The 26,735-nt window shown below is 40.5% G+C and overlaps 1 protein-coding gene across 1 annotated transcript in view; it reads left to right on the top strand.

The window, feature by feature from the left end:
- The window catches only part of LOC309794921 (uncharacterized protein), a 40,349-nt gene extending 18,543 nt beyond the window's left edge, over nucleotides 1-21,806 (top strand). Inside the window, exon 5 of the mRNA XM_082606868.1 lies at nucleotides 19,343-21,806. Coding sequence (XP_082462994.1) covers nucleotides 19,343-20,751 — 1,409 coding nt within the window. The 3' untranslated portion in view covers nucleotides 20,752-21,806. The remainder of the gene's footprint in view (nucleotides 1-19,342) is intronic.
- Nucleotides 21,807-26,735: the final 4,929 nt, after the last annotated feature.

Genomic DNA, 26,735 nt, shown 5'->3' with positions numbered 1-26,735 from the left:
CAGGACAACTTTGTCAAAGCTCACATTCTCATATCTGTGAGGCTGTTGGCTAAACTGTTGTTGATGCCATTTTTTTTTTTTTTTTTTTGCGGAACACGGGCCTCTCACTGCTGTGGCCTCTCCCGTTGCGGAGCACAGGCTCCGGACGCGCAGGCTCAGCGGCCATGGCTCACGGGCCCAGCCGCTCCACGGCATGTGGGATCTTCCCGGACCGGGGCACGAACCCGTGTCCCCTGCATCAGCAGGCGGACTCTCAACCACTGCGCCACCAGGGAAGCCCCGAGGCCACATTCTTCATTGCCTGTGCCATTGTTCATTCTACCGCAACAGCAAATTTTGAAGCGTCTTAATGAGAGCTTATGAAGTGGAGGGATACCTTCAGTGATGAACGACAATGTGTTTAAGACACTGGTACTTTCATTTTGTACATTTCTATGCATTATAAATGATTTTTTATTTTATCATTAGGTTCAAATTTCTATGTTACTCTTGGGGTTTTTGCTTTATATTTGCAGCGTGTGGGGTGGTTGATTGGGGAAGGGTCCCTGTGGTGGAATTGGTGATCAGTCCCTCTTAGAATCTTTATATATTCTTCATACTCATCTATTATCGGATATATGATTTAGAAATGTTTTCTTTTACTGTTGGTCGTCTTTTCGCTGTGCCTTAATGCAGAGTAGTTTATGTTTTTGATATCGTCCAATTTGTCTGTTTTTATTGTGTAGCCTTTGGTGTCATACCTGATAAATCATGTGTGGGTCCAACGTCAAGAAACTTTTTCTGTATGTTTCCTTCTAGGAGTTGTGTACACTTGGGACTTAGGTTTAGGTCTTTGAACGATTTTGAGTTAATTTTTGTCTGTAGTGTAAGATAATGGGCCAAGTAAATACTTTTGTTAGTAGGCATCCAGTTTTGGCAACACCTTTTTAAAAAAATTTATTTATTTTTAATTAATTAATTTTTTTTGGCTGCGTTGGGTCTTGCTGCACTCGTGCTTTCTCTAGTTGTGGTGAGCGGGGTCTACTCTTTTTTTTTTTTTTTTTATTTGCGGTACGCGGGCCTCTCACTGTTGTGGCCTCTCCCGTTGCGGAGCACAGGCTCCGGACGCTCAGGCTCAGCGGCCATGGCTCACGGGCCCAGCCGCTCCGCGGCATGTGGGATCTTCCCGGACTGGGGCACGAACCCGTGTCCCCTGCATCGGCAGGCGGACTCTCAACCACTGCGCCACCAGGGAAGCCTCGGGGTCTACTCTTTGTTGTGTTGCACAGGCTTTTCGTTGTGGTGGCTTCTCTTGTTGAGGAGCACCAGCTCTAGGCGCATGTGCTCAGTAGTTGCAGCCCATGTACTTAGTAGTTGTGACACCCGGACTTCAGTAGTTGTGACACATGGGCTCAGTAGTTGTGGCTCGTGGGCTCTAGAGTGCAGGCCCAGTAGTTGTGGCACACGGGCTTAGTTGCTCCACGGCATGTGGGATCTTTCCGGACCAGGGCTGGAACCCATGTCCCCTGCATTGGCAGGTGGATTCTTAACCACTGCACCACCAGGGAAGTCCTGTCAACACCTTTTGTTCCATAGACTGCATTCCCCCATTAAGTGGTCTTTACACCTTTGTGAAACATTGTTTAAACATCTACACAAGAGGGTTTTTTTTTTAAGTAGAGTTAATTTATAATGTGTTAATTTCAGGTGTACAGCAATTTACAAGATATTTAATATAGTTCCCTGAGCTATACAGTAGGTACTTGTTGTTTAACTATTTTACATATAGTAGTTTGTATATATTAATCCCAGACTCCTAATTTATCTCTCTCCTCGCCCCCCTAACCCCCCGCATCCTGCACCTTCCCCTTTGGTAATCATAAGTTTGTTTTCTATGTCTGTGAGTCTATTTCTGTTTTGTAAATAAGTTCATTTGTATCACTTTTTTAGGTTCCATGTATAACTAGTATCATGTATGTCTTTCTTTGTCTGACTTCACAGGTCCATCCATGTTGCTGCAAAAGGCATTATTTCATTGTTTTTTTATGACTGAGTAATATTCCATGTATATATGTGCCACATCTTCTTTATCCCTTCATCTGTCGATGAACATTTAGGTTGCTTCCATGTCCTGGCTAGTGTAGATAGTGATGCTATAAACATTGGAGTGCATATATCTTTTCAAATTAGAGTTTTCATCTTTTCCGGATATATGCCCAGAATTGGAATTGCTTGTTCATGTGGTAACTTTATTTTTAGTTCTTTAAGGAACCTCCATACTGTTCTCCAAAATGGCTACACCAGTTTACATTCCTTCCAACAATGTAGGAGTGTTCTGTTTTCTCCACACCCTCTCAAGCATTTATTGTTTGTAGACTTTTTGTTTTTTTGGCCACGCCGGATCTTAGTTGTGGCACGCAAAATATTTAGTTGGGGCATGCGGACTTCTTAGTTGCTGTATGTGGACTCTCAGTTGTGACATGTGTATGGGATCTAGTTCCCCAACCAGGGATTGAACCCGGGTCCCCTGCACGGGCAGCATGGAGCCTTACTGCCTGGACCACCAGGGAAGTCCCCTATTTGTAGACTTTTTGATGGTGGTCATTCTGACCAGTGTGAGGTGATACCATTTTGTGGTTTTGATTTGCATTTATCTAATAATCAGTGACGTTGAGCATCTTTTCATGTGGCTGTTGGCCATCTTTATGTCTTCTTTGGAGAAATATCTGTTTAGGTCTTCTGCTAATTTTTTGATTGGGTTGTATGGGTTTTTTTGATATTAAGCTATATGAATTTTGTATATTTTGGAAATTAATCCCTTTTTGGTAGCATCATTTGCAAATATACTCTTCTAGTCCATAGGTTGTATTTTCGTTCTTTTTATGGTTTCCTTTGCTTTGCAGTAGCTTTTAAGTTTAATTAGGTCCCATTTGTTTATTTTTGCTTTTATTTCCATGTCTCTAGGAGACAGATCCAAAAAAATATTGCTGTGATTTATATCAAAGAGTATTCTGCCTTTGTTTTCTCTAGGAGTTGTATAGTATCTGGTCTTACATTTAGGTGTTTAATCCATTTTGAGTTTATTTTTGTATGTGGTATTAGAGAATGTTCTAATTTCATTCTTTTCCATGTAGCTGTCCAGTTATCCCAGCACCACTTATTAAAAAGACTGTCTTTTCTCCATTGTATATTCTTTCCTTCTTTGTCATAGAATAATTGACTATAAGTGAGTGGGTTTATTTCTGGGCTTTCTATTCTGTTCCACTGATCTGTGTTTCTGTTTTTTGGCAGTACTATACCGTTTTGATGACTGTAGGTTTGTATTATCGTCTGAAGTCAGGGAGTGTGATTCCTCCAGCTCCGTTCTTCTTTCTCGAGCTTGTTTTAGATATTCGGTGTCTTTTGTGTTTTCATACAAATTTTAAAAATGTTTTGTTCTCATTCTGTGAAAAATGCCATTGTTAATTTGATAAGGATTGCATTGAATATGTAGATTGCCTTGGGTAATATGGTCATTTTAACAATGTTGCTTATTCGAATCCAAGAACATGGTATATATTTTCATCTGTTAGTGTCATCTTTGATATCTTTCATTAGCATCATATAGTTTTACAAGTACAGTTGTTTTGCCTCCTTAGGTAGGCTTATTCCTTGGAATGTTATTCTTTGTGATGAGATGGTAAATGGGATTGTTTCCTTAATTTCACTTTCTGATATTTCATTGTTAGTATATAGAAATGCAACAGATTTTTGTATATTTATTATTTTTTATATTTATCCAACAACTTTACCCTGTTCATTGATGAGGTCTAGTAGTTATCTGGTGGCATCTTCAGGATTTTCTACGTGTAGCATCATGTCATCTACATACAGTGATAGTTTTACTTCTTTTCCTATCTGGATTCCTTTTATTTCTTTTTGTTTTCTGATTGCAGTGGCTAGGACTTCCAAATGTATGTTGAATAAAAGTGGCGAGAGTGGACATCCTTGTCTTGTTCCTGATCTTAGAGGAAATTCTTTCAGCTTTTCATTGTTGAGTATGATGTTAGTTGTGTGTTTGTCATATATGGTCTTTATTATGTTGAGGTAGGTTCCATCTGTGCTTACTTTCTGAAGCGTTTTTATCATAAATCAGCGCTGACTTTCGTGAGAGGCTTTTTCTGCAACTATTGAGATAATCATATGGTTTTTAGTCTTCAATTTGTTAATGTGGTATATCATACTAATTGACTTGCAGATATTGAAAATCTTGCATCCCTGGAATAAATCCCACTTGGTCATGGCTTATGCTTCTTTTAATGTATTGTTGGATTCGGTTTGCTAGTATTTTGTTGTGGGTTTTTGCATATATGTGATACTGACTTGTAATTTTCTTTTTTTGGAATATCTTTTTCTGGCTTTGGTGTCAGAGTTATTATGGCCTCACAGAATGAGTTCATTGGAAGTGTTCCTTCCTCTCCAAAAGTATTTTTTGTAATAGTTTCAGAAGAATGAGTGTTAGCTCTTGTCTAAATATTAGAATGGGAGAATTCACCTGTGAAGCCATCTGGTCCTGGACCTTTGTTTCTTGGAAGATTTTTAATCACAGTTTCAATTTCAGTACTTGTGATTGGTCTGTTCATATTTTCCATTTCTTCCTGGTTCATTCTTAGGAGATTGTACCTTTCTAACCCATTTCTTCTAGGTTGTCCATTTTATTGGAGTATAGTTTCTTAGAGTAGTCTCTTTTGATTCTTTGTATTTCTGTGGTGTCCATTGTAACTTCTCCATTTTGATTTCTGATTTTATTGATTTGGGCCCTCTCCCTTTTTTATTGATGACTCTGGCTAAAGGTTTTTCAATATTCTTTTTTTGGGGGGGGGGGTATAGTTGTTTTACAATGTGTTAGTTTCTACTGTACAGCTAAGTGAAGTGGAGTTCCCTGTGCTGTACATCAGGTTCTCATTAGTTATCTATTTTATACATATTAGTATAAAATAGCATGTTAAAAGATAACTTTCTTCTTTCCCAATATAAGCATTTAAAGCAGCAAATTTCCCTGTAATTACCATTTCACTTATTAGTTTTTTTAAATTAATTTTTATTGGAGTATAGTTGCTTTACAATGTTGTGTTAGTTTCTACTGTACAGCAAAGTGAATCAACTCTACGTATACATATATCCCCTCTTTTTCGGATTTCCTTCCCATTTAGGTCACCACAGAGCATTGAGTAGAGTTCCCTGTGCTATACAGTAGGTTCTCATTAGTTATCTATTTTATACATAGTATCAATAGTGTAGATATGACAATCCCAATCTCCCAATTCATCCCACCCGACCCTGCCCCTTGGTATCCATACGTTTGTTCTCTACGTCTTTGTCTCTATTTCTGCCTTGCAAACAGGTTGATCTGTACCATTTTTCTAGATTCCACCTATATGTGTTAATACACGATGTTTGTTTTTCTCTGACTTCACTCTGTATGACAGTGTCTAGGCCAGCCACGTCTCTACAAATGACCCAATTTCATTCTTTTTGTGGCTGAGTAATATTCCACTGTGTATATGTACTACGTCTTCTTTATCTGTTGGTCTGCTGATAGGCATTTAGGTTGCTTCCAGGACCTGTCTATTCTAAATAGTGCTGCAGTGAACATTGGGGCGAATGTGTCTTTGAGTTATGGTTTTCTCTGGGTATATGCCCAGTAGTGGGATTGCTGGGTCATATGGTAGTTCTACTTTTAGTTTTTTAAGGAACCTCCATACTGTTCTCCATAGTGGCTGTACCAATTCACACTCCCACCAACAGTGAAGGAGGGTTCCCTTGTCTCCACACCCTCTCTAGCATTTGCTGTTTGTAAATTTTTTTGATGATGGCCATTCTGACTTGTGTGAGGTGATACCTCATTGTAGTCTTGATTTGCATTTCTCTAATAATTAGTGATGTTGAGCATGTTTTCATGTGCCTCTTGGCCATCTGTTTGTCTTCTTTGGAGAAATGTCTATTTAGGTCTTCTGCACATATTTTGATTGGGTTGTTTGTTTTTTTGATATTGAGCTGCATGAACTGTTTGTATATTTTGGAGATTAATCTTTTGTCCAATAATTTGTTTGCAATTATTTTCTCCCATTCTAAGGGTTGTTTTTTTGTCTTGTTTATGGTTTCCTTTGTTGTTTATGGTTTCCTTTGTTGTGCTGAAGCTTTTCAGTTTCATTAGGTCCCATTTGTTTATTTTTGTTTTTATTTCCATTACTGTAGAAGGTGGGTCAGAAAAGATCTTGCTGTGATTTATGTCAAAGAGTGTTCTTTCTATGTTTTCCTCTAAGAGTTTTATAGTGTGTGGTCTTACATTTAGGTCTTTAATCCATTTTAAGTTTTTTTGTGTGTATGTTGTTAGGGAGTTTTCTAATTTCATTCTTCTACATGTAGCTGCCAGTTTTCCCAGCACCACTTATTGAAGGTACTGTCACCATTGTATATTCTTGCCTCCGTTGTAGATTAATTGCCCATATGTACATGGGTTTATTTTGGGGCTCTCTATTCTGTTTCATAGATGTATGTGTGTGCTTTTGGGCCAGTACCAAACTGTTCTGATGCCTGTGACTTTGTGTATAGTCTGAAGTCAGGGAGCCTGATTCCTCCAGCTCTTTTTTTTTTTTTCTCAAGATTGCTTTGGCTACTTGGGGTCTTTTGTGTCTCTATACAGATTTTAAGATATTTTTGTTCTAGTTCTATGAAAAATGCCAATGGTAATTTGATAAGAATTGCATTGAATCTGTAGATTGCTTTGGGTAGTATAGTCATTTTCACAGTATTGATTCTTCAAATCCAAGAACATGGTATATCTCTCCATCTGTTTGTGTCGTCTTTGATTTCATTCATCTGTGTTTTATAGTTTTCTGAGTACAGGTCTTTTACCTCCTTAGGTAGGTTTATTCTTAGGTATTTTATTCTTTTTTTGTTGCAGTGGTGAATGGTATTGTTTCCTTAATTTCTCTTTCTGGTCTTTCATTCATGTATAGGAGTGCAAGAGAAGTCTGTGCATTAATTTTTTTTTTTTTTCGGTACGTGGGCCTCTCACTGTTGTGGCCTCTTCCGTTGTGGAGCACAGGCTCCGGACGCCTAGGCTCAGTGGCCATGGCTCATGGGCCTAGCCGCTCCACGGCATGTGGGATCTTACCAGACCGGGGCACAAACCCGTGTCCCCTGCATCGGCAGGCAGACTCTCAACCACTGCGCCACCAGGGAAGCCCTGTGCATTAATTTTGTATCCTACAACTTTACCAGATTCACTGATTAGCTCTAGTAGTTTTCTGGTGGCATCTTTAGGATTTTCTATGTATAGTATCATCTCATCTGCAAACAATTTTACTTCTTCTTTTCCAATTTTATATTCCTTTCGTTTCCTTTTCTTTTCTGATTTCTGTGGCTAGGAATTCCAAAACTGTGTTGAATAGTAGTTGTGAGAGTGGACCTCCTTGTCTTGTTCCTGATCTTCGAGGAAATGCTTTCAGTTTTTCACCATTGAGAATGATGTTAGCTGTGTGTTTGTCATACATGGCCTTTATTATGTTGAGGTAGGTTCCCTCTGTGCCCACTTTCTGGAGAGTTTTTATCATAAATGGGTGTGGAATTTCGTTAAAAGCTTTTTCTGCATCTATTCAAATGATCATATGGTTTTCATTTAATTTGTTAATATGGTGTATCTCATTGGTTGATTTGCGTACATTGAAGAATCCTTGCATCCCTGGGGTAAATCCCACTTGATTGTGGTGTATGATTCTTTTAATGTGTTGTTGGATTCTGTTTGCTAGTAGCTTGTTGAAGATTTTTTGTCTATATTCATCACTAATATTGGTCTGTAATTTTCTTTTTTCGTGATATCTTTGTCTGATTTGGGTATCAGGGTGATGGTGGCCTCATAGAATGAGTTTGGAAGAGTTCCTTTCTCTTCAGTTTTTTGGAAGAGTTTGAGGATGGGTGTTAGCTCTTCTCTAAGTGTTTGGTAGAATTCACCTGTGAAGCCATCTGGTCCTGGACTTTTGTTTGTTGGAAGATTTTTAATCACAGTATCAATTTCATTACTTGTGATTGGTCTGTTCATATTCTCTGTTTCTTCCTGGTTCAGTCTTGGAAGGTTATACCATTTTATGAATTTGTCCATTTCTTCCAGATTGTCCATTTTACTGGCCTGTAGTTGCTTATAGTAGTCTCTTATGATCCTTTGTATTTCTGCAGTGTCCTTTGTAACTTTTCCTTTTTCATTTCTAATTTTATTGATTTGAGTCCTCTCCCTCTTTTTCTTGATGAGCCTGGCTAAAGGTTCATCAATTTTGTTTATTGTCTCAAAGAATCAGCTTTTAGTTTTATTGATCTTTGCTGTTGTTTCTGTTTCATTTATTTCTTTTATCTTTATGATTGATTTCTTTCTACTAACTTTGGGGTTTTTTTGTTCATCTTTCTCTGGTTCCTTTAGCTGTTAGTTTAGATTGTTTATTTGAGATTTTTCTTGTTTCTTCAGGTAGGATTGTATTGCTGTAAACTTCCCTCTTAGAACTGCTTTTGCTGCATCCCATATGTTTTGGATCATCATGTTTTCATTGTTGTTTGTCTCTAGGTATTTTTTTATTTTCTCTTTGATTTCTTTACTGATCTCTTGGTTATTTAGTAGCGTAATGTTTAGCCTTCATGTGTTTTATACTATAGTTTTTTTCCCCTGTAATTGATTTCTAATCTCATAGTGTTGTGGTTGGAAAAGATGTTTGATTTGATTTCAGTTTTCTTAAATTTACCAGGGCTTGATTTGTTACCCAAGATGTGATCTATCCTGGATAATGTTCCGTATGCACTTGAGAAGAAAGTGTATCCTTCTGCTGTCAGGTGGAATGTTCTATAAATATCAGTTAAATCTATCTGGTCTATTGTGCCATTTAAAGTTTGTGTTTCCTTGTCTGGATGATCTGTCTGGATGATCTGTCCATTGGTGTAAGTGGGGTGTTAAATTCCCCCACTATTGTGTTACTGTCGATTTCCCCTTTTGTGGCTGTTAGCATTTGCCTTATGTATTGAGGTGCTCTTATGTTGGGTGCATAAATATTTACAATTGTATGTTTCCTTGGATTGATCCCTTGATCATTATGTAGTGTCCTTATCTCTTGTAACAGTGTTTATTTTAAAGTCTATTTTATCTGATATCAGTATTGTTACTCCAGCTTTCTTTTGATTCCCATTTGTATGGAACATCTTTTTCCATCCCCTCACTTTCAGCCTGTATGTGTCCCTAGGTCTGAAGTTGGTCTTTTGTAGACAGCATATATACAGGTTTTGTTTTTGTATCCATTCAGCCAGTCTGTCTTTTGGTTGGAGCATTTAACCCATTCACATTTAGGGTAATTATTGATATGTATGTTCCTATTACCATTTTCTTAATTGTTTTGGGTTTGTTTTTGTAGGTCTTTTTCTTCTTTTGTGTTTTCTGCTTAGAGAAGTTCCTTTAGCATTTGCTGTGGAGCTGGTTTGGTGGTGCTGAATTCTCTTAGCCTTTGCTTATCTGTAAAGCTTTTGATTTCTCCGTTAAATCTGAATGAGATCCTTGCTGAGTAGGATAATCTTGGTTGTAGGTCTTTCCCTTTCATCACTTTAAATATATCCTGCCACTCCCTTCTGGCCTGCAGTTTCTGCTGAAAGATCATCTGATAATCTTATGGGGATTCCCTTGTATGTTATTTGTTGCTTTTCCCTTGTTGCTTTTAATATTTTTTCTTTGTTTTTAATTTTTGTTACTTTGATTAATATGTGTTTTGGCGTGTTTATCCTTTGGTTTATTCTGTATGGGACTCTCTGCACTTCCTGGACTTGATTGGCGATCTCCTTTCCCATGTTTAGGGAAGTTTTCGCCTATAATCTCTTCAAATATTTTCTCAGACCCCTCCTCTTGCTCTTTTTCTCCTGAGACACCTATAATTCGAATGTTGGTGTGTTTAATATTGTCCCAGAGATTTCTGAGACTGTCCTCAATTCTTTTCATTCTTTTCTTTATTCTGTTCCTCAGCAGTGTATTCCACCATTCTGTCTTCCAGGTTACTTATCCATTCTTCTGCCTCAGTTATTCTGCTGTTGATTCCTTCTAGAGTATTTTTAATTTCAGTTGTTGTGTTGCTCATCACTGTTGGTTTGTTCTTTAGTTCTTCTGTTTCCTTGTTAAACATTTCTTGTGTTTTATTCTATTTCTGAGATTTTATTTTTTTATATAAACTTATTTATATTTGTTAGTTTTGGCTGTGTTGTGTCTTTGTTGCTGTGCCCAGGCTTTCCTCTAGTTGCAGTGAGTGGGGCTACTCTTCGTTGTGGTGCATGGGCTTCTCACTGTGGTGGCTTCTCTTGTTGCAGAGCACGGGCTCTAGAGTGCGTGGGCTTCAATAGATGCGGCACATGGCCTCAGTAGTTGTGGCGCGTGGGTTCTAGAGCACAGGCTCAGTAGTTGTGGCGCCTGGGCTCAGTTGCTCTGTGGCATGTGGGATCCTCCAGGACCAGGCCTCGAACCCATGTCCCCTGCATTGACAGGCGGACTCCCAACCACTTGTGCCACCAGGGACACCCTGTTGCTGAGATTTTATATCATCTTTACTATCATTACTCTGAATTCTTTTTCAGGTAGACTGCCTCTTTCCTCTTCATTTGTTTGGTCTTGTGGGCTTTTACCTTGCTCCTTCATCTGCAGCATATTTCTCTGTCTTCTCATTTTGTTTAATTTACTGTGTTTGGGGTCTCCTATCCGCAGGCTGCAGGGTCGTAGTTCCTCTTACTTCTGGTGTCTGCCCGCAGTGGGTGAGGTTGGTCCAGTGGCTTGTGTAGGCTTCCTGGTGGGGGGGACTGGTGCCTCCGTTCTGGTGGGTGCAGCTGGATCTTGTCCCTCTGATGGGTAGGGCCACATCTGGTGGCTCTTTTTGTGGTGTTTCTGAGCTTAGTATGACTTTCGGCAGCCTGTCTGCTAATGGGTGGGGTTGTGTTTCTGTCTTGCTAGTTGTTTGGCATGAGGCGTCCAGCACTGGAGCTTGCTTGCCATTGGGTGGAGCCAGGTCTTGGTGTTGAGATGGAGACCTGTGGAAGAGCTTTTGCCAATTATATTCCCTGAGGCTGAGAGTTCTCTGGTCATCCAACATCCTGGACTAGGCTGTCCCACCTCAGAGGCTCAGGCCCGACCCCTGTCCGGAGCACCAGGACCCTGCAAGCTGCACAGTGTGGAAGAAAAGGAAAAAAAAAAAAGAAAGAAAGAAAACAGACACACACAAAGAAACACACAAACAAAAACAAACAAAAAAGAAAATGAACAAACAAAACCCCAAGACAAATGTTAAAAACAAACCAAACAAAAACAAAGAACCACACACACACACACACACACACAAAAGAGAGAGAGAGATAACAAAAAAGAAGAGAGCAACCAAACAAATAAACGAACCCCAAAATGAAAACAAACACTAAAAACTAAACTACCAAAACAAAAAACTAAAAACAAATCAAAAGCAGAAATCGAACTCTTGGTCGGTCTCTGCACCTGCTGTGGGCACTGTGGGACCAGCTTATGCTCTGACCTGACCCAACTCCTACGAGTACTTGCCCCCAAAGTCCACGGCCTCAACTGTGGGAGCACTCGTTGTCTCTTCAGACACTGCACAGATGGGGGGTTTATCGAGCCGATTGAGGGATTTGATCTCCTGCTCCCGTGGCTGCATGGAGAACTTCCCCTTCTCTTCTGTGGTCGCACTGGCCCCACGAGTTCAGCTTTAGTTGTGGCTCTGCCTCTGCACTGGGGCCACCCTCAGGAGTCTCTTCCCCACCCAGGCAAGAGGGAACCAAAGCAGTGGCTGACTAGGGCTCACTTGCTCACCCAGTTCAGGGACGGGGAGGGACACAGCATTCACAATTAGGATGTGTGGGCAGTGCCTTTGGTGGCAGAAACCAGTGGGAATTTGCAACAGCCTGAGGTGTGCCGTTCGCTCTCCCCAGGAAGTTGGCCTCAGATCGCTGTACCGTTGGCAGTGGCAGGCTGCACTGGCTCCCGGGAAGGTGTGGGCAGTGACCCGAGCTTGCTCACAGGACCCGTGGTGGCAGCGGTGGCAGCAGTGGCCGTCACACCCACCTCTGGGGTCCAAGTAGCAGGCACAGCTCTCACCCGGCCCTAGAGCTTGTGCAGGCTGTGCCCTGCTGTCTGTGGGCGCGTGGAGAAAGAAGCTCCTAGGGCGGGTGTGCCCCTCTCCTCGTGCACCCTGCAGCAATGGTCCCTTGTCTATCTGGCAGGCCCAGGTTTCTTTCCGGACTCCCTCAGGCTGTCTTCTCACAGCTAACCCCCAATCCTCTCTCCCTGGGGTCTGACCTCTGAAGCCAGAGCCTCAGAACCCAGCCCCCACTCGCCCCAGCAGGCAGGCAAGCATCTCAGGCTGGGGAGTGCTGGTTGACACCAATCCTCTGTGCGGGATTTTCTCTGCTTTGCTCTCCGCACCCATGTTGCTGCGTTCTCCTCTGAGTCTCCAAAGCTCCCCCTTGTCTCTGCCAGTGAGGGTGCTTCCTAGTGTGCAGAAACATTTCCTCCTTCACAGTGCCCTTGCAGAGGCATCAGTCCTGTCCTGATTCCTTTGTCTCTTTTTTTTTTTTCCTTTTTTCTTTTGCCCTACCCAGTTACATGGAGATTTTCTTGCCTTTTTTGGAAGTCTGAGGTCTTCTGCCAGTGTTCAGTAGGTGTTCTGTAGGAGTTGTTCCACATGTAGATGTGTTTTTGATGTATCTGTGGGGAAGAAGGTGATCTCCACATCTTATTCCTCTGCTGTTTTCCGAGACTTCTCTATCGATGCTTTATCTTTTCAAAGAACCAGGTTTTAGTTTCATAGATCTTTTTTTGTTTTTGCTCTGATTTATTCTGCTCTGATCTTTATATCTTTCTTTGGGGTTTTGTTCTTTTTCTAGTTCCTTTAGGCATAAAGTTAGGTTGTTTATTTGAGATTGTTTATTTGAGATTGTTCTTGAATCCTAAGTTTAGCTTGTTTTGCTATAAACTTCACTCTTAGAACTGTTTTTACTGTGTCCGATAGGTTTTGGGTCATACTGTTTTTATTTTCATTTGTCTCTAGGGTTTTGTTTTGTTTTTAATCTCCTCTTTGATTTCTTCAGTGATCCACTGGCTGTGTAGTAGCATATTCTTTAGCTTCCACATCTTTGTGTTTTTTGCAGATTTTATTTTTTTGGTTTTGTGGGTTTGTTTTTTTTTAGTTGATTTCTAGCCTAATAGCATTGTGGTTGGAAAAGATGCTTGATATGATTCCAGTTTTCTTACATTTACCAAGGATTGCTTTGTGACCCAGCATGTAGTCTGTCTTGTAGAATGACCCATATGCACTTGAAAAGAATGTGTATTCTGCTGCTTTCAGGTGGAATGCTCTATATCAGTTAAGTCCATCTGCTCTAATGTGTCATTTAAGGCCTGTGTTTCCTGATGGATTTTCTGTCTGGATGATCTGCCCATTGATATAAGTGGGTGTTAAAGTCCCCCACTATTATTGTGTTGCTGTCCATTTCTCTTATGTCTGTTAACATTTGCCTTATATATTGAGGTGCTCCTTAGTTGGGGTGGATATATATTTGGAATTGTTATGTCTTCTTTATAGATTGATCCTGTGATCATTTTCTTGTGGCCACCTTTGTCTCTTTTAACAGTCTTTTTTCTTTTTCAAGTCTATTTTGTCTGATATAAGTGTTGCTTCTCAATCTTCCTTTTTATTTACATTTGCATGGAATACTTTTTACCATCCCTTCACTTTCAGTCTGTATATGTCTCTGCATCTGAAGTGAGTCTCCTGCAGGCAGCGTATGTACAGGTCCTATGTTTGTATCCATTCATCCAGTCTGTATCTTTTGGTTGCAGCATTTAGTTCATTTACATTTAAGATAATTATTGACATGTTTGTTTCTATTGCCATTTTGTTAATTGTTTTGGATTTGTTTTTGTAGGTCTTTTTGTCCCCCTTTCTTTTGTTCTCTTTTCTTGTGGTTTGATGAGTATCATTAGTGTTATGGTTGGATTTCTTTTTCTTTTTTGTATGTATATGTATTAGAGATTTTTATTTCTCATTTACCATGAGGTTTTTGTATACTAGTATGTATGTTTATGTGCTTGTTTTAAGTTGCTAATCTCAAATGCATTTTAGATACCCTACATTTGTACTCTCCTCTCCGCATGATTACTGTTTTTGGTATTATATTTTACATCCAGTTGTTTTGTATATCCCTTAACTGCTCATTGTGGATACAGATGGTTTTACTACTTTTGTTTTTTAACCTACCTACTAGCTTTGTGTGTGGGTGATTTTCTACCTTTATTGTATGTTTGCCTTTACCAGTGAGCTTTTCCATTTTGTGATTTTCTTGTTTGTAGTCAAGAAAGTCTTGTGGTCTTTTCCCACTAGAGAAGTTCCTTTAGCATTTGTTGTAAATTTGGTTTGGTGGTGTTGAATTCTTTTAGCTTTTTCTTATCTATAAATCTTTTGATTTCTCCATCGATCTGAAGGAGAACTTTGCTGGGTTGACTACTCTTGGTTGCAGGTTTTTCTCTTTGATCACTTTAAGTATATTGTACCAGTGCCTTCTGGCTTGCAGAGTTTCTGATGAAAAATCATGTGATAGCCTTATGGGAGTTCTCTTGTATGTTTTTTATTGCTTCCCTTGTTGCTTGTAATTTTCTCTCTTTACCTTTAATTTTTGTTGTTTTAATCAGAATGTGTCTTGGTGTTTCCTTTCCCAGGTTAGAGAAGTTTTCAGCTAATATCTCTTCAAATATTTTCTCAAGCCCTTTCTCTCTTCTCCTTCTGGGAACCCTGTATTGCGAATATTAGCATACTTGCTCTTGTCCCAGAGGTGTCTTAAACTAGTCTCATTTCTTTTTATTCTTTTCTTTTTTTCCTTTTGGTGGCAGTGATTTCCCCTACTCTGTTTTCCAGCTCACTGGTCCATTATTCTGCCTCATTTCGTCTATTATTAATTCCTCGTATTTTTCATTTCAGTTATTTTATTCTTCAATTCTGTTTCATTGTTATTTAGAAATTCTAAGTCTTTGTTAAAATCTTATCATTTCTCACATTGTGCATCCATTCTCCTACCAAATTCTTTGATCATCTTTACGATTATTACTCTGAACTCCTTCTTGAATAGTTTGCCTGTCTCCATGACACTTGGTTCTTCTTCTGGGCTTCTGTTTTGTTCCTTTGTCTGAAACATATTCCTCTGTCACCTCATTTTGTCTAAATTGCATTTGTATTTTATGTATGTGGTAGGTTAGTTACATTTCTCAACCTTGGAGAAGTGGCCCTCTGTAGGAGACATCCTATGCATTCAGGCAGTGCACTCCCCTTTCGTCACCTATGGACCAGGGGCTGTCTGGTCCCCAGGTAGTATGTGGCCTGCGTTTGCAGACTTGGTCTATAGGCTGCAGAGACTATAGTTTTCTTGCTTCTAGTGTCTGCCCCCTGGTGAGTGAAGCTGGTCTAGAGGCTTGTGCAGACTTCCCTGTGGGAGGGGCAGGTGCCTGCTCACTGGTGGGTGTTGCTGGGTCTTTGCCTCTGGTGGGTAGGGCCCTCTGGTGTCTAGGGGCATGGGAAGTAGCTGGGGGCTCAAGAAGTCTTTAGACAGCCTGTCTGCTAATGGGTGGGACTGTGCCCCTGCCCGTTGTGTTGTTTGGTCTGGGGGGGGGTCACAGCACTGGAGCCTGCAGGGTTTTAGATGGGGCCAGGTATTGGTGCCAAGACGTCAGCCTCCAGGAGAGCTCATGCAGATGAATGCTCCCTGATACGTCCACCACCAGTGTCTATGTCTCCTGACCATGCTACAGTTGCCTCCTGCCTCCCCTGGAGATCCTCTAAGACCAGCAGGTAGCTCTGGTCCATGCTCCTATGATATTACTGCTTTGGCCCTTTGTCCCGGTGCATGTGAGTTCTTTTGTGCGCCCTTTAAGAGTGAAGTCTCCATTTCCCCCAGTCCTGTGGAGCTGCAGTCAAGTCCCGCTGGCCTTCTAAGCCAGATGCTCTGAGGACTCTGCTTCCTGGGCTAGACCCCTGGGCGGAGCTGCCTCACGTGGAGCTCAGAACTCTCACTTCTGTGGGAGACCCTCTGTACTATAATTATTCTCTAGTTGGTGGGCTGCCCACCCAGGGGACGTGCGATGTGATTATACGGCCAATCGCCCCTTCATCTATCCAGGTGTGGTTCCTTCATTAGCTGTTGAAGATCTTTTCTGGTAGGTTCTAGTTCAGTGGTTGCTCTTCAGTCAGTTGTGATTTTGGTGTGCTTGTGAAAGGAGGGGGAACTTAGGGTCCTTCTCTGCCATCTTAGCTGCTATCCCACAAGAGGTTTTTTTTGGAAGTCTCTGTTCTATTCCAGCAGTCTGTCTGTATGCCAGTACCACACTGTTTTGATTAGTGTATCTGTGGAATAAGTTTTGAAATAAAGAAGTGTGATACAACAAGTTTGTTCTTTTCAAGATCGTTTTTGCTATTTGCTTTCTCCTGAGCCTCCATATGAATCACAGGATGGATTTATCTCTTTCTTCAGGAGAACACTACTGGGATTTCACTAGGGAATGATTTGAATATAATGATCACTTTGGGTAGTATTGACATCATGACAATATTGACTTCCAATCTATGAATTTGGGATGTCTTTGCATTTATTTTTGTCTTTACTAAAATTTTCAGCAGTCTTTAGTTTGCAATATATATATCTTTACCTTCTTGTATAACGTTGCATCTAACTTTTTTTTTTTTTTTGATTGTCTTGTAGCTGGAATATTTTTCTCATTTTCTTTTTTGGTTGTTCATTTTTAATGTTTATGAACCTAACTGAATTTTGCATGTTGATTTTATAGCTTCTCATTTTTTAGAGCTCTGAAAATTTTAGCAGGTTTTTTCTGCAGAATATTCATGGTTTTCTACATATTAGATCATGTCAGTTGTATACAGAGATGATTTCACTCCCTTTTGCTATTGGGATATCTGTTACCCAATTTTCTGCCTCTGTGTTCTTCCTGGGACTTCCAGTAATATGCTTTTAGAAATATTGCGAGCAGGTATCCTTGTCTTGTTCCTGATCTTAAAGGAAAAGCTGTCATTCTTTCACCATTGAGTATGATGAGAGCTCTGTGTAACTGCTCCATTGCAGGATATTTTTCAGCATCGTCTTCTACCTTTTCCTAATAAAGAACATACATCACACATGATGTTGAATCCAAATTCATATGCCCATTCCTCATTGGAGTTAGAAGCAGAGAAATGTGTATTAGTTGAGGAGGTGCCAGCCAGAAACTTGGGAGACCTGGCCTTGTCTCACATCCATCTTCCTGGCTGGCCAGGGTGTAAGATTTTTAAAGGGTAAGGGAGAGAGGGGAGGGGAGTGTCTGTAATCCCAGCTTTCCTATAAGATCTCAGCTGCAGACTTTTGAGAATCGAGTTGTGGCTTCCTTTCTGATTATTCTGTATGTTCCTGCAAAACAGTTCCTAAATCAGAGTCTTGTGATCCCATAACTTCCTTCTAGGAGACAGGAAAAGCAATAGTTCAGGCATTTTATTATTTACTTAGAGCCAAATTTGACTGGTTAAGAATTTCAATTCTCAGTTGACCCTGTGGTGTCATCAATTTTTAAGTCCTCTTGGGGTAACTGGTTGAAGCCACAGTTTGGGTTCATAAATCAAAGTACCAATTTAAGCTACCAATCATGGAAGTGATTAAATTGGACTTGCTTTTCCTTTGTTTCTGTATTCTCTCAATCCCCTAATTAGTAACTGCTTGAATCTGACTTTTTGAACTCAGGAATGGTCTAGGAGACTAAAGCCTTTTTTTTTTTTTTGTTACAAACAGGAAATGGGAGACTCAGAAAGGCTTTTGTAACCAGGAAGGCCCTGCAGATTCCTGTTCAGTTTAAATCCCCCCTTTTCTTTGGTACTCCTCAATCTTGAGATGAACATGTGTGGAAGAAGAAACAGAATAAAATTTTCAATAGAGAGGTTAATCAGACTTAGCAGGAGAACTCAGATTTAAGGCAACTTAACTTTTGAACATTATGGTACCCTATTCTACTGGAGGGTTGATTCAGTTTCTTTGTAACTGCATGTATGTACAGAAGAAACTCATTCGTCTTTAGATGGCTTTTTCCTGGTTTTTCCTTCTGATTTCTGCTAATAAAATTCATGTTCTTTATGATATGACTTCATCTGCATTATATCTTATATAGTTTTCATTTGCATTTTTTTCCAACAGCATTGTGTCTGACCCTAGGCAATAAATATACAAAGTGCTCACTTTTTGTTTCTAGTATTTTGGAGCCATTAAACCAGATAATTAAGGATACTGCATAAGTAGGGATTGTTCTGTTACTGGCCATTAGATAACTGGAGAATATTTTATGTCTTAATTTATAAATGTCATTTACAGATGATGGTCTTTTAGCATGTATTATGCAATACAACTGACACGTACTACTTGTTAATGTAAAATGCCTTTTCTTTTTGGGTACACATTTCTATAGCAAAGATTTAGAAAAATATATTGTTTCTTAAAAATTGTTTTATCAAATTCTTCATTTTCTCTGTTATATTTGTTTTACAGTTCTAAACAGCCAATTATCTTATTAATTGGATAAGTTTTGTTTTGGATTATTTCCCGGTACAATACATTGTCTTCTTTTCTTTTTTCTTTTTTCTTTTTTTTTCTTTTTTTTTTTTTTTTGGCGGTACACGGGCCTCTCACTGTTGTGGTCTCTCCCGTTGCGGAGCACAGGCTCCGGACGCGCAGGCTCAACGGCCATGGCTCACGGGCCCAGCCGCTTTGCGGCATGTGGGATCTTCCCGGACTGGGGCACGAACCCGTGTCCCCTGCATCGGCAGGCGGACTCTCAACCACTGTGCCACCAGGGAAGCCCTACATTGTCTATTTTTAAAAATGTATTTATGTACAGTAAGCATGCAGAATACATCAATAGTATATTTTTCTCCTCAATGATGAGACAGCAGGATGTTTGCTGTTGGTTGGTCTGTTCTTAGAGGTGATAGTAGAAAAATACTCTTTCTTTGAGAGCCGACATAAGTTTGTCCAGTGTGAGTGTTTTTGTCATATGGTGTTTAAAACCAGGCTACCTTAAAGTATATTTGAAATTATGTTATCATGCTTTCTTAAGTGAAGAATTCTATTCCTTTGGTGTGTCCAAAAATTGAAGGTCATGGTTGGGGCATTTCATACTTACCTTTCGTATAAGTATTACATTTGTTGTAATATCATATATTCAACGTGAGACATATATCTTTGAATTATTGTGAATGGGATACCTATGGTTCTTTATATCTTGTAGATATCTCCCCTATACATGTGATCAAGCAATTACAACCCAAAATGAACAGTGATAAAGGAGAAGTATTCCAAACACCGATGTTGGGAAGACCTGAAAGCTGTAAAATCAAACATTTTCACCTCTGGGAAATTCAGAAAAATATGTATGACTTTGAGTGTCAGTGGAGAGATGATGAAAGAAATTACAAAGGGATGCCTGTAATCTGCAACAAAAATCTCACTGATGGAAGAGATCAACATGGTAGAGGGGGTGTAGGAATCAAGCCCTGTGGAAATAGGCTTGGATTAAACTTTCAGGATAAACTGCAGATATTTCAGACTGATGGGATAATTTCTGAATGTGATGTAGTTGAGAGGTCTATCAACAATAGTTTCTCATTTTCACCACTTCAGAAAATTCCTCCTAGTGTCCAAACCAATGCTTCTAACATATATGGGAATGATTCTGTGCATCCTTCAGTGATGACACAAAACCTTAAAGCACACAGGGAAAGACCTTGCAAATGTAATGAGTGTGGGAAAGCCTTTCTTAAGGGCTCACACCTCATTAAACATCAGACCATCCACACAGGAGAGAAATTACATAAATGTGACATATGTGACAAATTCTTTGGTCGAAGTTCACAGCTTGCACGTCATCGGAAAACTCATCCTGGAGAGAAATGTTACAAATGTAATGAGTGTGGCAAAACCTTTAACAATGGCTCCATCCTTGCCAGACATCAGATAATCCACCCAGGAGCAAACTTATATAAATGTGATGTATGTGGTAAAATCTTTGGTCAAAATTCATATCTTGTACATCATCGGAATATTCATGCTGGAAAGAGAAGTTACCAGTGTAATGAGTGTGGTAAAACCTTTACTGACAGCTCAAACCTCAGTAGGCATCAGAGAATTCATACAGGAAAGAAATTATATAGATGTGATATTTGTGGCAAAGTCTTTAGCCGAAATGCACACCTTGCTGGTCATCGGAGGATTCATACTGGAGAGAAACCTTATAAATGTAATGAGTGTGGGAAGCTCTTTAGTCACCATTCACATTTCATAAGTCATAAGAGATTTCATACTGGAGAGAAACCTTACAAATGCAGTGAGTGTGGCAAGGCCTTTAGTGAGAAGGCAGTCCTTTTAAGTCATCAGAGAATTCATACTGGTGAGAAACCTTACAAATGTGATGAGTGTGGAAAGGTCTTTAGTCAAAAATCACATCTTCGACTTCATTGGAGAATTCATACCGGAGAGAAACCTTTCAAATGTAATGAGTGTGGCAAGTTCTTCAGTCGAAATTCACACCTTACAAGTCACCGGAGAGTACATATAGAGAAACCTTTCAAATGTTTTGAGTGTGGGAAAGCCTTTACTCAGGTCTCAACCCTTGCTACACATCAGAAAACCCATACCTGAGAGAAACTATGTAAGTGTGATATATGTGTGAAGGCCTTCAAAACTCACACCTAACAGTTGTTCAGAGAATTTATACTATGGAGAAATCATACAAATATCAGTGTGGCAAAGCTTTTGTGCATTGAGCCTCACTTACCATCAGAGAATTCATACTAGAGAGAAACCTTACAAATATAGTGAGTGTGGCAAAGCCTTCAGTGTGCTTTCAAGCCAAACTTACCATCAGAGGATCCATACTGGTTAGAGCACTTAAAAATATAATGAAGGGGACTTCCTTGGTGGTCCAGTGGTAAAGAATCTGCCTTACAAGGCAGGGGACATGGGTTCGGTCCCTGGTTGGAGAACTAAGATCCCACGTGCCGTGGCGCTACTAAGCCTTCACGCCACAACTACTGAGCTTGCGTGTCTCAACTAGAGCCCACGTGCTGCAAACTACAGAGCCCACGCGCTCTGGAACCCACGCTCCACAACTACAGAGCCCATGCACCCTGGAGCCTGTGCGCTACAACTAGAGAAGAGAAAACCCACATGCCACAACTAGAGAGAAGCCTGTGCACTACAGTGAAAGATCCTGCATGCCTCAACGAGGATCCTGCGTGCTGCAACTAAGACCCAACATACCAAAAACAAATAAATAATAAATAAATCTTTAAAAAAAATACAACGAAGGTGGCAGTGCTTTAGGAGGCCCTTACATCTTAGGCTTCATGAGAAAATTCATACTGGATAGAAACCAGATAAATGTATTTAGTATATTCAGGCCTTTAGAAAATGAATTCAATCTAGGAAGATTCCTCACCAGTGCCATGAATGTGAAAAACCTATTCTCACAGCTCACATCTCACCAATATTCAGGTAATCCGCACTTTTCAGAACATTACAAATGTACTAAATTTTGAATGCTTTTATTTATTTATTTAACAAAGTGAATTTATTTATTTATTTATTTATTTATTTAGGGCTGTGTTGGGTCTTCGTTTCTGTGCAAGGGCTTTCTCTAGTTGTGGCAAGTGGGGGCCACTCTTCATCGCGGTGCGTGGGCCTCTCACTATCGCGGCCTCTCTTGTTGTGGAGCACAGGCTCCAGACACGCAGGCTCAGTAGTTGTGGCTCATGGGCCCAGCTGCTCCACGGCATGTGGGATCTTCCCAGACCAAGGCTCGAACCCGTGTCCCCTGCATTAGCAGGCAGATTCTCAACCACTGCGCCACCAGGGAAGCCCCTTGAATGCTTTTAGATTGTGCCTTAAACTCAGTGATCACCAAATACTTCATGTTTTAAAATGCAACAAATATATCAAAAGTTAAACTATTGCTCACTCATCGCTAGATATCAGAATATTTATCCTGAGTAAAACCCACAGAAATGTAATGTATGTGGCAAGGATCTTACCCAGAAGTCACAAGATAAGAACATACTGGCACCATACCTCCCAAATGCACTGGTTGAGGCAAAACCTTTACCTTGAATTCAAGTACTTGGCAATTGCAGAAAGTCCATATTGAAGAGAAGCTATGGAAATGTATGAATAGAGGCTTTCTCCAGGCCTCACAGTGCACTAAGCTTCAGAGTACACATTTTTGAGAGAAACCACACAAAGCAATTTGTGTCCTGAGGACTGTACTTGAAGATCAAAACTGAAATACAGAGGATTTATGCTGGCGAGCAAGCTTTCCGATGTAATGAATGTTGTAAATTTTTACAACAAGTATCCATACGTTTAGTGTAATGACAGAATTCTTACAGGTTACAAAGTATATATGGAAAAACTTCATGAAACAGTACATCCTTGGGGTTTACCAAAGAACTAATATTTGGGACAGTCCTTACAAATATAATGAATTTGGTGAATTTTTTGAGCCATTCTTACAACAGACCACCAGAGAAGGCATACTAGGAATAAATCTTTAGTTCTCTGAGGTTAACCTGAGATATTACATACTGCAGAATCATTACAAGTCACAACATGTTAAAACTTCTGGCATGGTGTGTATATGAGAGGAAAAGGACATGTGAAAATAACCGATTATCTTTAGTATATTAAAATTTAATTATTTGAGTTTTCTTGAAAAGGCTACTTACTATTTATGCTTTTCAACCTAAAGTTTGAAGTAACAGGGAAGAACAAGTCTGTCTCTGTATTGGACCTTTTCCTTTTACTTTAACATTTGTATTCTATTGCTTTTGCTACAAGTGAATCACTAAAGGGATGTTGCCCATAAGCTTAAATTATACATAATGGGCTATCTTTGGGAAACCTGATTCCCGTGTAATGTGCATTAAACTAAAATACCTTTGTTTACCTCATGGGAAACCTCCTGTTCAGGCTCCCCTGTGAATGGCTTCAAGAAAGAAGAAATTAAAACATCCCCTGAAGAATCTGATCGGAACCAGGACTTTACTCCCTCCTCTTTTAGTATGAAAGAAGCCCGAATTCTAACTCAGGGAAGATGATTCTTTGGGACAGTAGTCCACCACCTTCTGGGTCTGCTAGCTTTCTGAATAAAGCCACTGTTGCTTGCCCCAACAACTAGTCTCTCAGTTTACTGGCCTGTTGTGTGGTGAGCCCTAAGAGCTTGGCCTTGCTAATATGTTGATTTCATGCATTCATTACAGGCCTTTCATGATGGTCTCTGGGAAGGAATCAGTAAGATGAGGGGGCCAACTTCATTAGGTGTGGTTCTTTCACATCCATGTTCCCTGGAAAAACATGAATCCTGAATTATCAAATTCAATAGTGTGTGAATTAGTGTCAGGGAGGGGCAGAGAACAGTGTAAAACTAGGACATGAATCATGATGCTCGTTATGTCCAGGGCACCCTTCTGTTCACAGTGGGTTACAGGACACAGTGCTCCACCAACTGACCTGGACAAGAGCAGGGAAGACATTAAGGCACTGGGCTTTTCATGGCAGGAGAGTGACAGGTTATTAGGGCCTGATCATGTGGTAGGAACAGTGCACAGGAAAAGTTGGTCACTTTCTCCATTGGATGGCATGTATGATTAAAGAAAAATGGAAGAGAGAGCAATTATTTTGAGCATCAGATTTAATCAGAACCAGAATAATATGTGTTTGTGTATGATTCACATTTAACTGCTGCCATTATCATTTGCTACTGTTGTATTCATAGAATGACATGAATGAATGTATCATGGGTCTCCTGTTCTAATTAATAAAATATAATCACTTTTGTCATAACCCTGGATGAATCATGTTTATTCCATCAACACAGTTTTATCTCATCTCGGTGCTTTATAACAGCAGGTAAGAACACACCTTTAAGCTCTCAGGTTTGAAAGAATCTATAACAATTTCTTTCCAATATGGAATGAAACAACATACAATTTGGGGGGTTACATACTCATAATTTGTACTCTCTACACTCTATTCCAGAATATTCAGATGGCTATAATGCAAATCCCATAGCAGTGCATTTCAGACTGACTTCCATTAATGTGCAAAAATTGAATCAAATTTAAATAAATTTAAAGATCTAATTGGCTTTATTGAATGATTGCTACATTGGGCAGCATTCCACCTGGGAAATAAGGAGGTGCTCCAGGGAGCTGTACAACGTGGGAAAGCACATGATGCTGAGCATCTTTTCATGTGCATTTTGAATTTGTATCTATGATAGATTTTTGGTTTGTGCTTTCTATGAGTCTTTATATGGATATGGGACTCTCGGCACTTCCTGAACTTGGGTGACCGTGTCCTTTCCCAGGTTAGGGCGGTCTTCAGCTATTATCTCTGCAACTATTTTCTAAGGCCCTTCCTCTCTTCTCCTTCTGGGACTTGGGGAATACAAATATTAGTGCACTTGTTGTCGTCCCAGAAGTCTCTTCAAATGTCCTCCTCCTTTTATTTTGTTCTCTTCAGCAGGGGTGATTTCCACTACTCTGTCTTCCAGCTCACTGATCCATTCTTCTGCCTCATTTAGTCTGTTATTGATGCTTTCTAGTGTATTTTTCATTTCAGTTACTGTATTCTCCAATTCTGTTCAGTTGTTGTTTATATTTTCAAAGTCTTTGTTAAATACTTCTCATTTCTCAGGCTGTGCATCCATTCTCCCGAGTTCTTTTTGATCATCACTCTGAACATTTTTTCGGCCAGATTTCCTATCTCCACGTCACTTAGTTCTTCTTCTGGGGTTTTTGTCTTATTCCTCCGCCTGAAACATATTCCTCGGGTACCTCATTTTGTCTAAATTGCTCTGTATATTTTTATGTATGTGGTAGGTTAGTCACATTTCTCAGCGTTGGAAAAGTGGCCCTCTGTAGGAGGTGTCTTATGCCTCCTTCTCATCACCCAAGGTCAGAGGCCAGCTGGTCCCGGGGTAGTGTCTGGCCTGTATTTGTGGATTCAGTTTGCAGGCTGTGGGACTGTCATTTTCTTGCTTCTGGTGTCTGCACCCTGGTGGGTGAGGCTGGTCTAGAGGCTTCTCCCTGCCCACTGTTGGTTGGACCTGGGTCTTGGCCCTTTGGCAGGCCAGGGTATGTCTGAGGGCATGTAGAGAGGGGGCAGTGGGCCCAGGAAGCCTTTAGGCTGCCCATTGGCTGATTGGTGGAGCTGTATCCCCTGCCAGTTTGTTGTTTTGCCTGAGGCGCCCCAGCGCCAGACCTATATGTTCTTGGGTGGGGCGAGGTCTTGGTGCCAAGAAGTCAGCCTCCAGGAGAGCTCATGCAGATGAATGCTCACCGATGTTACTGCCAACCTTGTCTATGTCCCCAGGGTGAGCAGACGCCTCCCCCCACCTTCCCAGGAGATCCTCCGGGATCAGCAGGCAGGGGCAGTTCTTGCCCAGGCTTCGATCAGATTATTGCTTTTGCCCTTCATCTCTGTGTATGTGAGATATTGTGTGTGTCTGTTAAGAGTGAGATCTCTATTTTCCCCATTACTCTGAGCTCCTGCAGTCAAGCCCCACTGGCCTTCAAAGGTAAATGTTCTGGGGGCTTCTCATCCCAGTGCTGGACCTCTGGGCTAGGGGGTGTGATGTGGGGGCTCACAGCTCTCACTCCTGTGTGAGAACCTCTGTAATATAATTATTCTCTAGTTTTTGGGTCACACACGCAGGGGATACGGGGTTTGAGTATATCATAAGTCCGCCCTTCCTATCCATCTCATTGTGGTTCCTTCTTTATGTCTTTACTTGTTAAAGAGCTTTCCTGGTAGGTTCCAGTCTTTCATCAATGGTTGTACTGCAGTTAGTTGTGATCTTGGTGTGCTCGTGAGAAGGGGTGAGTTTAGGATCCTTCTACTTCGCCATCTTGGCTGCTATCCCAGAAGAGTTTTTTCCTAAAGTCTCTGTCTGCCTTTATGACAGTACCACACTGTTTCGATTAGTGTAGGTTTGGAATAAATTTCAAAACAAGGAAGTGTGAGACCTCTGACTGTTCTTTTCAAACTTGTTTTTACTATTCATTGTCTCTTGACATTCCATAGGAATCACAGAATGGATTTATCTGTTTTTTCAGGAAAACCCTATTGGGATTTCACTAGGGAATGAATGATTTGAATCTGTTCATCACTTTGGGTAGTATTGACATCTTGACAATATTGACTTTCAATCCATGAACATGGGGTATGTCTCCATTTATTTTTGTCTTCTGTAAAATTTTCAGCAGTCTATAGTTTGCAGTGTACAAACCTTTCCCTTCTTTTTTTTTTTTTTTTTTTTTTTTTGCTGTACGCGGGCCTCTCACTGTTGTGGCCTCTCCCGTTGGGGAGCACACGCTCCGGACGCGCAGGCTCAGCGGCCACGGCTCACGGGCCCAGCCGCTCCGCGGCATGTGGGATCCTCCCGGACCGGGGCACGAACCCATGTCCCCTGCATTGGCAAGCGGACTCTCAACCACTGTGCCACCAGGGAAGCCCTCCCTTCTTTTATAATGTCATGTCTAATATTTTTTGATTCTCTTATAAATGGAATTGTTTTCTCAATTTCTGTTTTGATCATTTTTAATTTTTAGAAACCCAATTGAGTT

This window comes from Mesoplodon mirus (genome assembly GCF_964341445.2).
Source record: "Mesoplodon mirus genome assembly, chromosome: 19".
Classification (NCBI taxonomy): Eukaryota; Metazoa; Chordata; class Mammalia; order Artiodactyla; family Ziphiidae; genus Mesoplodon; species Mesoplodon mirus.
The sequence above is the reverse complement of the archived record's forward strand: the minus strand, read 5'-3'. Positions and strand labels throughout refer to the sequence as shown.